Here is a 20,013-nt window from a genome sequence, read left to right on the forward strand (position 1 = left end):
CCAAAGCCACTTATACTATGCATAGCATTACGGGCTGGCTTAAAATTAACTTAAGATTAACTAAGCAATGATGAAGTCAGTGATAAAACATTAATGTAAACAGATTACTATAAAGCACAAGTGAGTATTACAAAGACAGGTCATATGGTTGCATTCAGTCATATGAAGGATTCTGTTAGGTAGTGTATTTAAAAAATAATAAAGTTAGATTCGGTTTTAGGTTTAACATTTATGTGATATAATTGTGAGAAACATTTAAGATATACAATTTATAAGGTTCAGTTATTCAGTATTTATTTGGTTTTGGGTGAGTAAGTGATCTTTGAGTAGAGACTTGAATTTATAAACAGGTAGTGTTTCTTTTATATTTACAGGTAATGAATCCCAGATTTTAGGGCCTTTTATGTGCATTGAGTTTTTGCATAGTGTGAGATGAACACGAGGAACATCAAAGAGTGATCTGTGCCTTGTGTTATGGTCATGTGTTCTGTTGAGGTTGGCAAGGAGATGTTTGAGGGGAGGGTTAATATCAGAGTTAAGTGTTCTATGTATGTAATAGGTGCAGTAATAAGTATGGATGTTTTGTATGGTGAGTAGGTTTAGTGTATTGAATATTGGTGGAGTGTGCTGCCTGTAGTGAGAATTTGTTATCATTCTAACTGCAGCCTTTTGTTGGGTAATTAGTGGTCTGAGATGGTTAATTGTTGTTGAGCCCCATGCACAAATTCCGTAGGTGAGATAGGGGTAAATAAGAGAGTGATATAGGGCCAGGAGGGCTGACTGTGGAACATAGTACCGTATCTTCGATAGTATGCCTACAGTCTTGGAAATTTTCTTAGAAATTTGTTGTATATGTGTATGAAATTTGAGTCTATTATCAAGGTGGATTCCTAAGAATTTTCCCTCTGTTAGCTTTGTGATAGGTGATCCGTTTATCATTATGTTAAGAGGGACATCTGTAGCTCTGTTACCAAACTGAATGAAGTAGGTTTTGTCAATGTTTAGTGTAAGTTTGTTAGTCCTCATCCAGGTAGATATTTTCTGTAATTCGGTATTTACAGTATTGGCTAGTGTGACTGGGCTCGGGTGAGAGAAGACGTATGTAGTGTCATCTGCAAATAGTGTGGGTTTGAGTAATTGCGAAGCATTTGGAAGGTCATTTATGTATAGGAGAAAGAGAAGAGGGCCAAGGACACTTCCCTGTGGGACACCAACTGTAATTGGTTGCGCAGAAGAGTTTGCCCCATTTGCGTACACATATTGGCTTCTGTTGCTGAGGTATGACTTGAGGTAGTTGAGGGAGTGCCCTCTTATACCATAGTGTGACAATTTTACGTGGAGCAAGTCATGGTCAACTGTATCAAAAGCTTTACGTAAGTCAATGAAGATCCCCAGTGGGACTTCTTTTTTCTCTATTGCAGTGTATATATGTTCTAGCATGTGTATAATAGCATCATTAGTATTTTTATTAGGCCTGAATCCAAATTGGCAGGGGTTGAGTATGTTTTGGGAGATAAGGTAGGAGTAGATTCGTTTATGAATTAATTTTTCGAAGATTTTTGAGAGAGGGTGTAAGTTGGATATTGGCCTATAGTTATTCAACTCTGTTTGGTCTCCTCCTTTGTGGATCGGGGTGACCCTTGCTATTTTGAGTACTGTAGGGAAGGTGGAGGATTCGATGGATTTGTTAAAGAGTGTTGCAATGATTGGAGATAGCACTTGTGTCACTTTTTTGTATATAAAGGGTGGTAAGGTATTTAAATCTCTTGCCTTGTTTTTCAGTGCGTTGATAATAAGGGAGACTTCGTATGGGTTAGTCGGAGCTAGGAACAGTGTGTTCGGGTAGTTGCCGGTGAGGTAGTCATTTGGTGGGGTATCTGAGCTTGGGATTTTATTGGCAAGGTTTTGTCCTATAGTGGAGAAGAAATCATTGAGTCTGTTTGCTGTTTCTGTTGGTGGGAGTTGGGGTTCATCTGATTTTGCTAATTTTATTTCGCTATTTCGTGATATCTTTTTTGTTCCCAGAATTTCTGATAGGGTTTTCCAGGTCTTTTTTATATCACCTCGTAAGTTGGATAATCTGTTCTCATAATACAATTTTTTTGCCCTTCTTATCAGGCTGGTTAGGATTGACGAGTAACGTTTTGTTTGGTCTCTGGTTATGTGACCCATTCTGTACTGTTTTTCATATTGGTGTTTTGTATTTATGGATTTGAGAATGCTGGGTGTTAGCCAGGGACTGTTCAGTCTCTTTGCTGTCATCTGTTTAGTTTTTTTAGGGCAGTGCTTGTTATAGAGGTATTGGGTCTTTTTTAGAAAATTATTAATACATTCGTCAATATCTGTATAGATTTCTAGCTCAGTGTGCCAATCAATGTTTGCTAATGCTGTTGTGAAGTTATTAATGGCTGCCTCATTGTGAAGTCTGAACGTGACTTTAGTAGTGTCTTGGGGTAGTTTACCAAGAGTTGTTATGAGGAAAGTAGGGTAGTGGTCTGTGGTATTATCTGTAATTATGCCTGATTTTAAAGGGGATATGGTGTTTGTCCAGATGTGGTCAAGTAGGGAAACACTAGTCTCTGTAACTCTTGTAGGTTTTGTTACTGTTGGTAGTAACATACAGTTACTCATTGTGTTTGTGAATTCAGTAACGTGTGGGTCCTGGTCTTGCAGGAGATTTATATTGAAGTCACCTGAGAGTAGTAAGTGATCTTTGTTCATGCGTGCATCAGTTATCATACTTCCTAGATTTTGACTAAATTGGCTAATGTTTGATTGTGGAATTCTGTAGATGTTAATCAATGTGAGAGGTTTTTGTAGGTATTTGGATTTGAATTTAGCTATTATATATTCCCCATGTTCATCCCTTGTGCAAGTATTAGTGATACATTCTAGTTGGTCTGAGTAGTATATGGCTGTGCCACCCCCTTGTTGGTCTGGCCTACAGTTGTGTATGGCTGTGTAACCAGGAATGGCATAGACATCTGTACTATCAGGCTTTAGCCAGGTTTCAGTTAGTGTAATGATGGACATATTGGCATGTAAGGAATTTAGTAATGCTATGAGGTCATCGTAATGCTTGCTTAAAGATCTGATATTGTAGTTAAAGACAGTTATGTTGTTGTTGGCACTGAGAAGTGCCTTTGATTGTTCTGCAGTATAGTAATTACAGTAACTGTTTGATTCATTTAAGTCATTAAATAAGAGGTTGGTATCAGGATCAATGCTTGTAATCATAAGATTTGTAGTGAATCTATAGTTAGAATTAAGTATAAAACAAAGTAAATAGTCTTAAGCTAAAAAAGAGCACCTGAATTATTTAACAAATGTAAAATAATGAGCTAAGGGACTAATACAAATAAAGTGATGATCATATAATAGAGCTTGGGAATATGATAGTAGGTAGTACTATAAAGGTAATTTTTTAAAGTTAGAATTATAGTTTAAAATTATAATAAAAAGGGACTAATATAGGTTGTGGTGAAGAATAAAGTGGTAATCAAATAAATGAGCTTTGGAATATAATGGCAAAATTGTGAACTTATTCTACTTTAGCACCTGAGAATAGCACCTTGATTATTTTAACAATTGTGGATATATAAACTAGGATAGTTATATAAAGCTAAAATATATAAGGGACTAAAATTAAGTAATGGTAAGCAAAGTTAAATGGACAGATGGTAGGAATTATAATATAAACTTATAATATAAAAATACAATTTGAAATGGTACTTGCAATTGCACTAGAGTCTGGTATAGGATGTTGACAAGATCAAGATTATAACTATAGATTTAAATTGACAAAATAAAATTCACAATTAAAGTACCAAAAGAATAATAGTAAAAAATCACAATGGTAATGTCTTGGTTATAATATGATAGTAAGATGGTAGACAGGTACCCAGGTACACAGGTACAAAGGATAATACAAAGGTTGGGGTTGAATATAAAAACTTGAAAATTTGGCAACAAAATGTTATGGGAAGTATAAAATAATGTTTAATGTACAAAAGTAAAATTGACTGGTAGTAAATATGGTGTTTAATAAAATTTTAGTAAGTAATAATGATTACAAAAAAGTGAAAAAGTAATGTTTATTTCATTCAATATTGCACTGGTAGTTATACTTGAGGTTATATGGCAGTACAAGATAATTAAGAGTAATCTAGGATAGTAAATGTGGTATTAAAACAGGTAAAGGTAATTAGACAAGTAATGGTTATTAAATGTCAAAAATGTTAAGAGTAAATAGAAATTTTAGTAAAAATGATATTTATTAATTTTAGTAAGTAATATCAATTGACAGTATTTAAAAAAAATAAGAGGTAGTAATATGGACAGAGAAAGTATCAATTCAGTTAATGTTCAAGCGAACAATAGTAAATAAGAAAATCACATAAGGTGATTTATGCTTACTAGTAAAATTACAAAATGAGGTAGTTGAATATTTAATTACTAAGAGATTGTACAATGAAATTTGAACAATAATGGAGCAAAACATACACTACACTACGTAGGCTTTTAAGTTGGACATTGTTTAGTTATTCTCTGTAAGATTAGTATCCCTGAGAAATCGTGATAGATCATTCTCGTTCGTGATTGTGTACAGTTGACCTACATTTGTTTTCCTAACTAGAATTTTCCCATCCCGTGTGAAGCATTGGTGTATTGTGTCGTTATTCTCCCGCTTAAGTTTTCTGACTCTATACAGGAGGTTCTGACGTTTTTTGGTAAGACACTCGTTTATGTATACCTCTTTCTTTACTTTAATAGATGCAATAATTAAGTCTTTTTTCCTGTCATGTGAGTGAACGTGACTGTGCGTATTCCATCACGGGTGGCACATGGAGTTCCCTCTCCGACAATACCCGAGACAGCATCGAAAAAAATAAGAAAAAAGCATAGGACGATCAAGCATAAGAGGAGACACTAAAGGTCACACGAACTGTACATTTCTTGATGAATGCCAAATATCTCCGGGAATCAGATTATTGGACGAGCCAGGGAGGGCTTGTAACAGAAGTTCAGCCATCCTAGCCCCCCCCCCCCCCCCCCCCCCCCCCCGCACACACAGAACCAGAAATTTTGTACTACCTGAGCAGAAGTCAACTCCCCTCTCAGAGTCTTACAGGTTGTGGAAAACGCGACAGAATACTCAAGCGTTTAATCAGAATTCCTGCTTCATATTTCCTGAGTGGAGAGACGAGAGGGGGAAAATGTTGGAAAATTGTTCTCTTTGAGTTGTGGAAGTTTTAAATTTGCCTTTTTTCCAGATTAATGAAACCAGGTAAAGGTTTGCAGCCAGCAAAACTTTGTACCTGTGATATATATATATATATATATATATATATATATATATATATATATATATATATATATATATATATATATATATATATATATATATACATATATCCAGAGTTCATAGATGAAGAAATATCCAAAATTTATGAAATAGCCATTGATCTGAAATATCCAAGAAATGTAATTGATAAATCATTTAAAATTGCTAGAAATACTTTTTACAATCCAAAAAGGGACAACCAGCCTTATTCAACTAAAAATATGTTGGTTCTCCCTTACCATGAAAACTTGGTTGATATGCCTTCTCTTCTTAAGACTTTTAATATTAAAGTTGTATTCAAAAATCTTGATACGGTAAAAAAAACTTTTGATAAAGAATTCCCCCCAAAATGCTGATGGATGTGTCTATAAGATTCCTTGTAAAATTTGCGATAAAGTTTATTACGGTCAAACTGGTAAAAGTCTCGAACTAAGATTAAAACAACATAAATATAGCATTAGAATTGGACAAGATTCCAATGCTCTATTTATTCATGTGAGAGACTTTAACCATCCAATTGATTTTAAAAAAGTTGAGAAAGTTGTATCAAGCAAGTCCATGGTCGACAGGAATATAATTGAATCTTGTTTCATAAAAAGCAGTTTTGAAAATAATATGAATATTTCCTTAGGTTTATATAAATTAGATTCATTTATAATTAATAAAATTTGGTTAAAGTTTAATAATACATTGGACAAATAATAAGCCTTGTTTCTTGGGTAGAATGGTTTGTTGGTGGGTTGTCGTGAGGACCTGTGTAGTTGGACCAGCTGACCTACTGCAGTGTTCCTCTTTTCTTATGAGTCCGGTATTGTCGCGCGTCAGGTGTTTCTTTGTTGTGGGAGTTGACTGTGAGGTGTGGTCTTAGTCCTTTAATTGCCTTCCTTTGATGTATTACTTTCATAGTTCCTTGACAATGTGAGTAGTTACGAAAGCGCTTGGAATTTCACTACTCTTTCACAGTGGTTGTTTTGCATATATATATATATATATATATATATATATATATATATATATATATATATATATATATATATATATATATATATATATATATATATATATATATATATATATATATATATATATATATATATATATATATATACGTTAACAATCTAACCCCGCTGTGATTTCCTTGCACCAGTTCTGCTCTTCTGATTGCCCCTTGTTTTGCAGATTTAGTTTTGCGACCAGGTGTTCCTTAACTTAAACTACCACCTGTGTTCGTAATGTAGGTACTTTCTAACACACACACTGTAGGCGGCACTCCTATTTACACACACTGTAGGTACCCGTACATACATTGCAGGTGATCCTATATACATTGTAGGTACTCCAATATACACACATTGTATGTGCTCCTATATACATTGTAGGCGCTCCTATATACATGCACTGTAGATATTCCTGTATGCACATTCTGTACGTATTCCTATATACACGCACACACGCTGTAAGTACTCCTACATACATACCGTAGGTACTTCTATACGCACACGCAAGCATGTACACATACTCTAGGTACTCATATATACACATACCAGGTAAAAATTCTCCTCTATAGCTCTTCCCTGGTATACATACAAACTTCACTGGAGAAATTAATGACCTTAAATCTTTTCGCCCGTGTACAGTCGATAGCACAATAATTGCATGACAAACACGAGTGTTTGTTGTTTGGTGAGGCGCATGACCCTTAACATACCCTAGGCTTTCATTCGCAATTTTATCGCGACACGAACGAGAGAAACAACCTTAATGCGGATGTTTCTTTGGAGCAATTTCCCACTCGACACTATTTCAATTACGTTCGAGGTAATATATTGTTAGTGCCACTTTTGACTTTCTGAAAGTTTATTCATTCTGGTGAGTGCATCGCTCATGCCTCTCAGTGCATCATTGCTCTGGAACGGCCATTTTCTTCCTGGATTTTCTTTTTCCGGTCCAACACGAGTCCCAGCCACGTTATATATTTAGCCTGTCCAGACGGTTCAATCTTCGTAGCTTCAGGGAGGAACTCAACCAAGTGAAACACTCTATACAGTTCACCTTGGAAGCGAAACACAGTGGCTTCCTACCTATTTATTTCACATCCTCCTTACTGTTTTAACGCTCCGGATGTCTCCCACCAAGGTAGGCTGGCCCGACAACTAAGAAAATACTTACAGTGTGACTCATTCAATCACTGTCTTGCTGCATGGGCACCGACATCACAGTTCAGATGATTCCCCCCAAATACCAACATAATGACCCATCCTTCAAAGCGTAGGCACTGTACCACTCACCTCCAGGACTCAAGTCTGGTAACCGGTTTCCCTGAATAATGTTAACGTGCTCACACTCCAACAGCACGTCAAGTCATACAAACTACTTCGCCTCCTAACACTCTCACACAAGCCTGTTGGTTGTCCAAGTCCCTACCAATCAAAACCCCCTTTACCCCCCCCCTCCTTACCTCTAACATCCTCCTCCTACCACTTCTTTTCCTTCTCCTCAAACTCTTCTGAACTTTAGTGTTGTTTAGTTTAATTTATTAAACAAAACTGTTGTTGAGTTTAATTTAACAGAATAAACAAAACTGACAGTAAAAAAAAAAATTTAAAAACAGGAAAGAAAATTCGAGTAAATAATAATTATTTTAATTACAATCTAATAATTAATTATTTTTACGATTATTTAATAAAGATATAACTATTTTTCTGAAATTATTTTTATATTTAACTTTTTTATTGGAAGTCAACGCTGAGGAAAGTGTCTCATTAAGACCCAGTGAAAGGGAAAGTACCTCACTAAGGTTCATTATTGGGGAAAGTATCTCACTAGTGTTCATTGCTAGAGGAAGTACCTCGCTAAGATTCATTGCTAGGGAAAGTACATCACTAAGGCTCATTCTTGGGAAAGTACCTCATTATGCTTGGAAAGTACTTCTCTATGCTGGGGAAGATACCTCACTATGCTGGGGAAGATACCTCACTATGCTGGGGAAGATATCTCACTATGCTGGGGAAGATACCTCACTATGCTGGGGAAGATACCTCACTATGCTGGGGAAGATATCTCACTATGCTGGGGAAGATACCTCACTATGCTGGGGAAGATACCTCACTATGCTGGGGAAGATATCTCACTATGCTGGGGAAGATACCTCACTATGCTGGGGAAGATATCTCACTATGCTGGGGAAGATATCTCACTATGCTGGGGAAGATATCTCACTATGCTGGGGAAGATATCTCACTATGCTGGGGAAGATACCTCACTATGCTGGGGAAAATACCTCACTATGCTGAGGAAGATATCTCACTATGCTGGGGAAGATACCTCTCTATGCTGGGGAAGATACCTCAGTATGCTGAGGAAGATACCTCAGTATGTTGGGGAAGATACCTCTCTATGCTGGGGAAGATACCTCTCTATGCTGGGGAAGATACCTCTCTATGCTGGGGAAGATACCTCAGTATGCTGGGGAAGATACCTCAGTATGCTGGGGAAGATACCTCACTATGCTGGGGAAGATATCTCTCTATGCTGGGGAAGATACCTCTCTATGCTGGGGAAGATACCTCACTATGCTGGGGAAGATATCTCACTATGCTGGGGAAGATACCTCTCTATGCTGGGGAAGATACCTCTCTATGCTGGGGAAGATACCTCTCTATGCTGGGGAAGATACCTCTCTATGCTGGGGAAGATACCTCTCTATGCTGGGGAAGATACCTCACTATGCTGGGGAAGATATCTCACTATGCTGGGGAAGATACCTCTCTATGCTGGGGAAGATACCTCTCTATGCTGGGGAAGATATCTCACTATGCTGGGGAAGATACCTCTCTATGCTGGGGAAGATACCTCTCTATGCTGGGGAAGATACCTCACTATGCTGGGGAAGATATCTCACTATGCTGGGGAAGATACCTCACTATGCTGGGGAAAATACCTCACTATGCTGAGGAAGATATCTCACTATGCTGGGGAAGATACCTCTCTATGCTGGGGAAGATACCTCAGTGTGCTGAGGAAGATACCTCAGTATGCTGGGGAAGATACCTCTCTATGCTGGGGAAGATACCTCTCTATGCTGGGGAAGATACCTTTCTATGCTGGGGAAGATACCTCAGTATGCTGGGGAAGATACCTCAGTATGCTGGGGAAGATACCTCACTATGCTGGGGAAGATATTTCTCTATGCTGGGGAAGCTACCTCAGTATGCTGGGGAAGATACCTCACTATGCTGGGGAAGATACCTCTCAATGCTGGGGAAGATACCTCACTATGCTGGGGAAGATACCTCACTATGCTGGGGAAGATACCTCTCTATGCTGAGGAAGATACCTCACTATGTTGGGAAGATACCTCAGTATGCTGGGGAAGATACCTCACTATGCTAGGGAAGATACCTCACTATGCTGGGGAAGATACCTCAGTATGCTGGGGAAGATACCTCACTATGCTGGGGAAGATACCTCTCTATGCTGGGGAAGATACCTCTCTATGCTGGGGAAGATACCTCACTATGCTGGGGAAGATACCTCAGTATGCTGGGGAAGATACCTCTCTATGCTGGGGAAGATACCTCTCTATTCTGGGGAAGATACCTCACTATGCTGGGGAAGATACCTCTCTATGCTGGGGAAGATACCTCACTATGCTGGGAAGATACCTCAGTATGCTGGGGAAGATACTTCACTATGCTGGGGAAGATACCTGTCTATGCTGGGGAAGATACCTCAGTATGCTGGGGAAAGTACCTCACTGAGGTTCAGTGAACCTTTAACACTAAGGTTCAGTGAACCTTAGTGTTAAAACTAAATTGGTTGAACATATCCTCATAGTTGAGTGTTTTTCTGAATATGGTCAGCGGGGTGAACTTGCCTGACCTGTGAGACTGAGGTCTGATTTCATTGTCTTCGACACTATAATGCTCAAACCAGGTATTCATTATTATATAAATTCTAAGATATTTTCTAGTCTAGTCGGTTCTTAGTCAGTTTTGCTGCTGCAGAACCGACTAAGAACCGATTAGAACAGAGAATGTAGCAATCTTAGTTAGTGAAAAAGGTCAACCAAAGTAGCTCGTATGATGCTCTCTGCTTCTACAGTCTCTTCTACATCATTCCGTTTTATATGTGTTATACTGGAGTCTACAGGCAATCCTATGTTTGGTTCTGGGTTTGATGGGTCTTTAAGACAGTATTCAGTTTTCAGTAGTTGGCCTTTAAGCTGGTGGGAAGTTACATCTGGTGGTTTATACACTATTAGAATGACTAGATTCAGATTTTCGGTTTTGACCACCACAGCTTCCACCACGTCATGTGAATGGATCACATATGGATAGAATGAACCTAGGGATCCACATTTCGTTGTGACCAAAACTGTCTGTTTTCCCTTTTCCTAGCCTTCACAAACGCAGTCTTGCTGTAGCATCCCTTATACGCAACTTTCCTAGCACGAATCTTAGTCCTGGCGTTGTTTCTGTAGATGCCTTGCTGTCTGGTAACACTGTCAAATGTTCCAAACTTCAGAACACTCGTGACTTGACCTGATCTTTATCTCTTCCTCTCCTTACCGCTTCTCCTTTTCTATTTTTTTTTATTTTCCTTTCACTTCTACTACTACTATTGCTACTACTACTACTACTACTACTACTACTACTACTACTACTACTACTACTACTACTGCTACTCTATTCTACTGCTGCTACTGCACCTACACTCTGCTAACTGCTACTAATTACTGCTCTCTGCTCTACTACTAATTACACCCACTACTGCTGCTGCTGTCTGCCGCTGCTGCTGCTGCTGCTTGCTGCTCCTGCTGCTGCTGCTGCACTGGTGCACTGCTGCTGCTGCTGCTGCTGCTGCTGCTGCTGCTGCTGCTGCTGTGCTGCTACTGCTGCTGCTGCTACTGTGCACACTGCTGCTGCTGCGCAAGTGTGCTGCTGCTGCTGCTGCTGCTACTCTGCTGCTGCTGCTGCTGCTGCTGCTGGTGCACCACTGCTGCTGCTGCTGGCTAATGTGCTGCTGCTGCTGCTGCTGCTGCTGTGCTGCAAGATAGCTGCTCTGCTGCTGCTGTGCTGCTGCTGTGCATGCTGCTGCCACTGCAACGCTGCTGCTGCTGCTGCTGCTGCTGCTGCTGCTGCGCTGCTGCTGCTGCTGCTACTACTGCTACTGCTACTGCTACTGCTACATACTACTAGCTACTGGCACTGTTGGCCCTTCAACATTTCTCTCTGACTCGTGTCTCACTACAACTACTCCCTTCTTATTACCACCACTACCACTGTTGCACAACTTACACCACTACAACTACCACTACTACTGTCACTACCTCTACTACTACTACTACTTCTACATTTATACTTATACCTGTCCTCCCCGCCCCTCCCTCCTCTTTTATATATACTGGCTCCCTTCCCTTCGTATTTTTGTGTCACTAGTCAATGGTCCAAGTCGAAGAAGAAGAAGAAGAAGAAGAAAAAGAAGAAGAAGAAGAAGAAGAAGAAGAAGTAGAAGAAGAGGAAGAAGAAAAAGAAGAAGAAGAAGAAGAAGAAGAAGAAGAAGAAGAAGAAGAAGAAGAAGAAGAAGAAGAAGAAGAAGAAGAAGAAGAAGAAGACGACGAAGAAGAAGAAGAAAGAAGAGGAGGAGACTGAGAGAAAAGAGAGACAGAGGGAGAGAGACCCACCATCACTTTAATAATTGTTTTCATATATTTTCTCAAATAAAAAAATAAAAATGATTTGAGTAATTTTTCGTATTTTGTTTAAAAGTGTTTTTTTTTTCATGTCTGAATTGTTATGTGTGTGTGTGTGTGTGTGTGTGTGTGTATTTGTACGTGTACATGTACGTGTACGTGTACGTGTATGTGTCCTGAGAGGATACACTGTATCTATGTATCCTGGTATATAGAATAAATACAGACTATATTTATTTCCTTTGTGTAGAGATAAGTACATCCGTGTATCCTATATACGTGTTGTATTATTGTTGGTACTGGAATATACACACATCTGCTGGTATTAATGTTGCTGGCGTATTATACACGTATATGCTTTTAATCATGCGTGCTAGCACCGAACTTTGTGTATATATTGGAATCAGGTATACTTTTGCAACCCTTGTGCACGTGAGTCAGTCTGGTGTTCAGTTCTTTGGCCTAAATAGAAGGTGATCAGTCCCTTAGAATTAATAGAAGGTGATCAGTCCTATAGCCTTGATCTATCAAGGTTATGGGACTGAATGCCATCTATCAATTGATTCCACATTTACTGACACGCAGGGTCGTGTGCAGGTATGCAGCTAGGGAGTACCTGACCTTCCTTGACCTTCCTTGACCTCTGTGTCTCAATTCGGGTCAGGTCTGAGCGTGAAGGTGGAGGAGGAAGGTCCAGCTGCTGCCCACCCCACTACGCCCACACCCAGCACGCCCACAAAGACCACCACGCCCACAACTCCGCCCTCACCACAGAGCAAGAGGGAGCAAGAGGCCAGAGAGGAGACCTCTCACCAGAAGGTCAGTCTTAACTCCCTCTCTTGTTTTGCTATCCTCGTTACTCTTTATTCTTCCTCTACTCTCTTTCTCTGTTTATTGTCACTCTGGTTCTATGTTTCTTATTTTTCTTTTTCTTGATTCATTTTCTTTACTTGGTCTTTACACCTTCCTATTTGTATTTGCTTTTCCTGTTTTTTTCCTTTTCTTTTGCTTACTTTATCTCTGTTTTTATTCTCTTTCTTGTTCTAATTCTTCTCTATTTTGTATTACTCCTTCTCTCCCCCCCCCTTTTCTTCTTATTCCTTCATTTATTTCATTTCCCCAACTGTTTTTTTCTATTTATGTTTCATATACCTCTCTCTCTCTCTCTCTCTCTCTCTCTCTCTCTCTCTCTCTCTCTCTCTCTCTCTCTCTCTCTCTCTCTCTCTCTCTCTCTCTCTCTCTCTCTCCTTTGATTTTGCTCTTATGCTTTGTCTTATTCTTGTTCTTTTTTTTTTGTTTCCTCTCATGAACTTGTTGGAGTTCTGTGACAAGGTAACATAAGTCAGACAAAAGGAAAGAGAAAAGGGGATGGGTTTACTGCATATTCTTGAACTGCAGGAATATACAATTAACCCATCTTCTAATTTTGTCTCAATCTCTTGAGCGCAAGAGACTCAGACAAAATCAGAAGAAGAGGAGGAAGAGAAGGCAGAGATAACACGGAGAGCACAACAATAGATCAAGGAACCTTTCCTCATATGAAAGAGAAAATGACTGATAGTTTAGGAAGGGGTGTGGCAGTTTGTGCAACGTGTGGGGTGCCGCAGTGATCGATACTGGTACCAGTACTGTTTCAAGGACATATGAACTGGGTGGGGCCAAGGAAATGCTACAACTGGAAATGGACTAACTGCAGGATTGGTCAGACAAATCGTTACTAATATTTCAACCTCCAAGAAATGCTATACCAGGTTATGAATACTGGGGAAAGGGTAAGACAAATGAAAATTTACACACACACACACACACACACACACACACACACACACACACACACACACACACACACACACACACACACACACACACACACACACACACAAATACGTCAGTACACGCACATATACACTGAGCACAGACTAGATAAAAAGACTCGACCAGACATTGATTTAAAACAAGACAACACAGAAGAAAGCTGGACATTCAAGCCAGTAAAAGAGACGCCAGAAATAAGTGGTGGAGGCTCGGTCCTCCGTCCTCTCTTCGCGAGACAAGAACTCTGCTCTCACAACCCAGCTCATCAAACAGGGGACTGAGATGGATGGCCCAACCGTAGAAGTTGACACCAGACAGAGGATCAAACGTGAACATGCCCGAACTCCAATTCACAACCTCTATATGGTACTGATGTTGTTTCGGGACTGACTGAAACACCATCGGTTTTATACCTCCAGTTTGTGTACTAACTGTGAATCGTTCCTGTTATAAGAAGAATAGAGATCACAATAACACGTCTGGAAACATTCACAAATAACGTAAAGTGTGGGCCAGTTTTTGACTGTGTCAGCCACGATAATACTGCTGTCATTATTTACAAACAAACCATACAAACACACCATACAAACAAACCATACAAACACACCATACAAACAAACCATACAAACAGGTAACTACACAAAACCGGTCTGACAAGCCAGTAATATTGGTAATTTTATAAATATATCATGATGTAATAAATGGTTTGGAAAACAGACAAGTTGAAGACTGAGATACTTGTGCAACATTTGGTATAATCTTTGGTTTGAAAAAAACACGTAAGCAAACACTAGGACATATTTATTAGAAAACGTTTCGGTCCTGGGGCCTTGATCACTTCTAACGTACATGTATGTATAATGTTCGCCAAGACTGTAGTCCTGGCACGGGTTATATATAGGCGGAGAGTGAGGTGTGAGTGTCGCATGGTAACCTGAAGAGCATCATGTTGGGATGAGGACGGGTAGACGATGAGATCATGTGACTCCTGTGTTGTTGGGTTGGTGGTGCTTAGCCTGCTTGAGTATCATGTATACTAATGTTTTAGAAATTTTGTGGTTTCCAGTGTTACGTTCTATTGTGTCGGCGACGGCGTTTCGCCACACAGTGGCTGCATCAGTCCAATACAAAGAAGAACGGTGGGAAGAGAGAAGGAGGAGTTTGAGGTAATTAGTTTCTCAATCTAGAATAGATGTGTTTAACCCAACGAGACTGATAGACTGATCACATCGATTCCAGGCTGAGGGACTGATGAAGCCACTCACTGCCGAAACGTTTAATCAATAAAGATTACCAAATGTCGCACGAGTCTCATTCTTCAAGATATCAGATACGCGATCCAGTATTATACGTAGTAATACAAGGATGACATGACAAGTGACGCAGTAATGAACATACAGTTATCCCAACACTTAGCTGGTGGTCCTTCTTTACAGGTGAAGCAGCGACGCTCAAGGACTAACTTTACTCTTGAACAACTCAACGAGCTGGAGCGACTCTTTGACGAAACTCACTACCCGGACGCCTTTATGAGGGAGGAGCTCTCGCAGCGTCTGGGGCTGTCTGAAGCCAGAGTGCAGGTAAGTGAGGGTCTCTGTCCTCATGGAGTGTGTGGGTGAGAACCTCTGTGTTAGTCTGTGTGATGAAATCTTTGTAGAGGTAACGTATGTGTGAGAGAGTTGCATACTTCGTACTGTCAACTATCATTAACCTCTTTATTGTCAACCATTATCACTCTCCTCACTGACAACGATTATCAATCTCCTTACTGTTAACGATCATCAATCTCCTGACTGTCAACCAACTTCAATCTCTCGCTGTATTATGTAAACAAAAAATAAATCACGTTGTAAATCACTAAAGAAAGTTGTGCACTTCATTAAGACTCAAATTCTTCATTTGTTTTCAATAAGCGTTTTTAAGACTTCAGGAAGGAAGAGAAAATTGTTACTGTTCAACAATCGTTTTGCTGTATCGCCTGATGACAGTTAATATTGACTGATCCTAAGAATTATCACGTATCTTTTTGCAGACTTTATGGCAGGGAACTTGCTATATACACTTGCACAAATAACCCGCACATAGAAGAGAGGAGCTTACGACGACGTTTCGGTCCAACTTGGACCATTTACAAAGCCACTTTGTAAATGGTCCAAGTCGGACCAAAACGTCGTCGTAAGCTTCTCTCTGCTATGTGCGGGTTATTTGTGTATCGTTCCAGTCACGGTATTGTGCCTTTTTGTTATTTATATACACTTGCTTGGCCCTCCAACTCATTATCCATCTTTGCATGAATGGCTGCAGTTTATGCAAGCTTATCTGGCTCCCCTTACATCTGTGAGTTAACATTCCTCTTCTTGAATGACGAGTCAAAGATTTAAAATAGACTTAATGATGACAATCTTCACTCAGTTTCTGCTGCAGCTACGAAATTTCATCTCAACATCAAGAAAACTTAATACAGAAAAAAAAGTGCTAGAAATCACATTGATAAGATTCTCTCAATGGTACCGTATTTTCCGTCATATGAGGACCGCATTTTATCCACAAAAAAGTCTTGGAAAATAAGCCTGCGCCTTATATGTTCAAGGTCAGAGTAAAGGGTAGGCTTTGGGTTGCGCGTGAGCGTAAAGTAAGAGAGTAATTAACCCTTGAATATGATTACTGATACGCCTTTTGTGCGCCTTATATGCCGGAAAAGACGATGTGTTATTTACACTCACTATATCCTGTATCACCTTCAGTACAAAGCTAACTACACAATTTTTCTTGCATTTTTATCAACAACCACTAAATCAGTAGTGGGTTATCGAATGTACTTTTATTACACGAGGGAAAAATTTAAACATCCGATTTAGCAGTTTAAAATACTGGGATCTATGTAAATGTTGTGGCAACTCTCTGATGTTGCTGAAGTAGGGAATATGTGTACACTCCTGTGTCGCTGTGTAGGTGTGAGGGACTCTGTACTGGAGTAGTGTAGGTGTGAGGGACTCTGTACTGGAGTAGTGTAGGTGTGAGGGACTCTGTACTGGAGTAGTGTAGGTGTGAGGGACTCTGTACTGGAGTAGTGTAGGTGTGAGGGACTCTGTACTGGAGTAGTGTAGGTGTGAGGGACTCTGTACTGGAGTAGTGTAGGTGTGAGGGACTCTGTACTGGAGTAGTGTAGTTGTGAGGGACTCTGTACTGGAGTAGTGTAGGTGTGAGGGACTCTGTACTGGAGTAGTGTAGGTGTGAGGGACTCTGTGCTGCAGTAGTGTAGGTGTGAGGGACTCTGTACTGGAGTAGTGTAGGTGTGAGGGACTCTGTACTGGAGTAGTGTAGTTGTGAGGGACTCTGTACAGGAGTAGTGTAGGTGTGAGGGACTCTGTAATGGAGTAGTGTAGGTGTGAGGGACTCTGTGCTGCAGTAGTGTAGGTGTGAGGGACTCTGTACTGGAGTAGTGTAGGTGTGAGGGACTCTGTACTGGAGTAGTGTAGGTGTGAGGGACTCTGTACTGGAGTAGTGTAGGTGTGAAGGACTCTGTACTGGAGTAGTGTAGGTGTGAGGGACTCTGTACTGGAGTAGTGTAGGTGTGAGGGACTCTGTACTGGAGTAGTGTAGGTGTGAGGGATTCTGTACTGGAGTAGTGTAGGTGTGAGGGACTCTGTACTGGAGTAGTGTAGGTGTGAGGGACTCTGTACTGGAGTAGTGTAGGTGTGAGGGACTCTGTACTGGAGTAGTGTAGGTGTGAGGGACTCTGTACTGGAGTAGTGTAGTTGTGAGGGACTCTGTACTGGAGTAGTGTAGGTGTGAGGGAGTCTGTACTGGAGTAGTGTAGGTGTGAGGGACTCTGTGCTGCAGTAGTGTAGGTGTGAGGGACTCTGTACTGGAGTAGTGTAGGTGTGAGGGACTCTGTACTGGAGTAGTGTAGTTGTGAGGGACTCTGTACAGGAGTAGTGTAGGTGTGAGGGACTCTGTACTGGAGTAGTGTAGGTGTGAGGGACTCTGTGCTGCAGTAGTGTAGGTGTGAGGGACTCTGTACTGGAGTAGTGTAGGTGTGAGGGACTCTGTACTGGAGTAGTGTAGGTGTGAGGGACTCTGTACTGGAGTAGTGTAGGTGTGAAGGACTCTGTACTGGAGTAGTGTAGGTGTGAGGGACTCTGTACTGGAGTAGTGTAGGTGTGAGGGACTCTGTACTGGAGTAGTGTAGGTGTGAGGGATTCTGTACTGGAGTAGTGTAGGTGTGAGGGACTCTGTACTGGAGTAGTGTAGGTGTGAGGGACTCTGTACTGGAGTAGTGTAGGTGTGAGGGACTCTGTACTGGAGTAGTGTAGGTGTGAGGGACTCTGTACTGGAGTAGTGTAGTTGTGAGGGACTCTGTACTGGAGTAGTGTAGGTGTGAGGGAGTCTGTACTGGAGTAGTGTAGGTGTGAGGGACTCTGTGCTGCAGTAGTGTAGGTGTGAGGGACTCTGTACTGGAGTAGTGTAGGTGTGAGGGACTCTGTACTGGAGTAGTGTAGTTGTGAGGGACTCTGTACAGGAGTAGTGTAGGTGTGAGGGACTCTGTACTGGAGTAGTGTAGGTGTGAGGGACTCTGTGCTGCAGTAGTGTAGGTGTGAGGGACTCTGTACTGGAGTAGTGTAGGTGTGAGGGACTCTGTACTGGAGTAGTGTAGGTGTGAGGGACTCTGTACTGGAGTAGTGTAGGTGTGAGGGACTCTGTACTGGAGTAGTGTAGGTGTGAGGGACTCTGTGCTGCAGTAGTGTAGGTGTGAGGGACTCTGTACTGGAGTAGTGTAGGTGTGAGGGACTCTGTACTGGAGTAGTGTAGGTGTGAGGGACTCTGTACTGGAGTAGTGTAGGTGTGAGGGACTCTGTACTGGAGTAGTGTAGGTGTGAGGGACTCTGTACTGCAGTAGTGTAGGTGTGAGGGACTCTGTGCTGGAGTAGTGTAGGTGTGAGGGACTCTGTACTGGAGTAGTGTAGGTGTGAGGGACTCTGTGCTGGAGTAGTGTAGGTGTGAGGGACTCTGTGCTGGAGTAGTGTAGGTGTGAGGGACTCTGTGCTGGAGTAGTGTAGTTGTGAGGGACTCTGTACTGGAGTAGTGTAGGTGTGAGGGACTCTGTACTGGAGTAGTGTAGGTGTGAGGGACTCTGTGCTGGAGTAGTGTAGGTGTGAGGGACTCTGTACTGGAGTAGTGTAGGTGTGAGGGACTCTGTACTGGAGTAGTGTAGGTGTGAGGGACTCTGTACTGGAGTAGTGTAGGTGTGAGGGACTCTACTGGAGTAGTGTAGGTGTGAGGGACTCTACTGGAGTAGTGTAGGTGTGAGGGACTCTGTGCTGCAGTAGTGTAGGTGTGAGGGACTCTGTGCTGGAGTAGTGTAGGTGTGAGGGACTCTGTACGGGAGTAGTGTAGGTGTGAGGGACTCTGTACTGGATTAGGGTAGGTGTGAGGGACTCTGTACTGGAGTAGTGTAGGTGTGAGGGACTCTGTACTGGAGTAGTGTAGGTGTGAGGGACTCTGTACTGGAGTAGTGTAGGTGTGAGGGACTCTGTACTGGAGTAGTGTAGGTGTGAGGGACTCTGTACTGGAGTAGGGTAGGTGTGAGGGACTCTGTACGGGAGTAGTGTAGGTGTGAGGGACTCTGTACGGGAGTAGTGTAGGTGTGAGGGACTCTGTACTGGAGTAGGGTAGGTGTGAGGGACTCTGTACTGGAGTAGTGTAGGTGTGATGGACTCTGTACTGGAGTAGAGTAGTTGTGAGGAACTTTGTACTGGAGTAGTGTAGGTGTGAGGGACTCTATACTGGAGTAGTGTAGTTGTGAGGGACTCTGTACTGGAGTAGGGTAGGTGTGAGGGACTCTGTACTGGAGTAGTGTAGGTGTGAGGGGCTCTGTACGGGAGTAGTGTAGGTGTGAAGGACTCTGTACTGGAGTAGTGTAGGTGTGAGGGACTCTATACTGGAGTAGTGTAGGTGTGAGGGACTCTGTACTGGAGTAGTGTAGTTGTGAGGGACTTTGTACTGGAGTAGTGTAGGTGTGAGGGACTCTGTACTGGAGTAGTGTAGTTGTGAGGGACTCTGTACTGGAGTAGTGTAGGTGTGAGGGACTCTGTACTGGAGTAGTGTAGTTGTGAGGGACTCTGTACTGGAGTAGTGTAGGTGTGAGGGACTCTGTACT

The 20,013-nt window shown here is 41.3% G+C and overlaps 1 protein-coding gene across 1 annotated transcript in view; it reads left to right on the forward strand.

Moving 5' to 3' along the window:
- Positions 1 to 10,428: 10,428 nt before the first annotated feature.
- LOC128694286 (short stature homeobox protein 2-like) overlaps positions 10,429 to 20,013 on the forward strand; it is a 175,350-nt gene continuing 165,765 nt past the window's right edge. The window contains exons 1-3 of the mRNA XM_070105356.1: positions 10,429 to 10,495; positions 12,703 to 12,857; positions 15,290 to 15,433. Of these exons, the coding sequence (XP_069961457.1) occupies positions 10,429 to 10,495; positions 12,703 to 12,857; positions 15,290 to 15,433 (366 nt within the window). The remainder of the gene's footprint in view (positions 10,496 to 12,702; positions 12,858 to 15,289; positions 15,434 to 20,013) is intronic.

This window comes from Cherax quadricarinatus, chromosome 6 (genome assembly GCF_038502225.1).
Source record: "Cherax quadricarinatus isolate ZL_2023a chromosome 6, ASM3850222v1, whole genome shotgun sequence".
Taxonomy (NCBI): Eukaryota; Metazoa; Arthropoda; class Malacostraca; order Decapoda; family Parastacidae; genus Cherax; species Cherax quadricarinatus.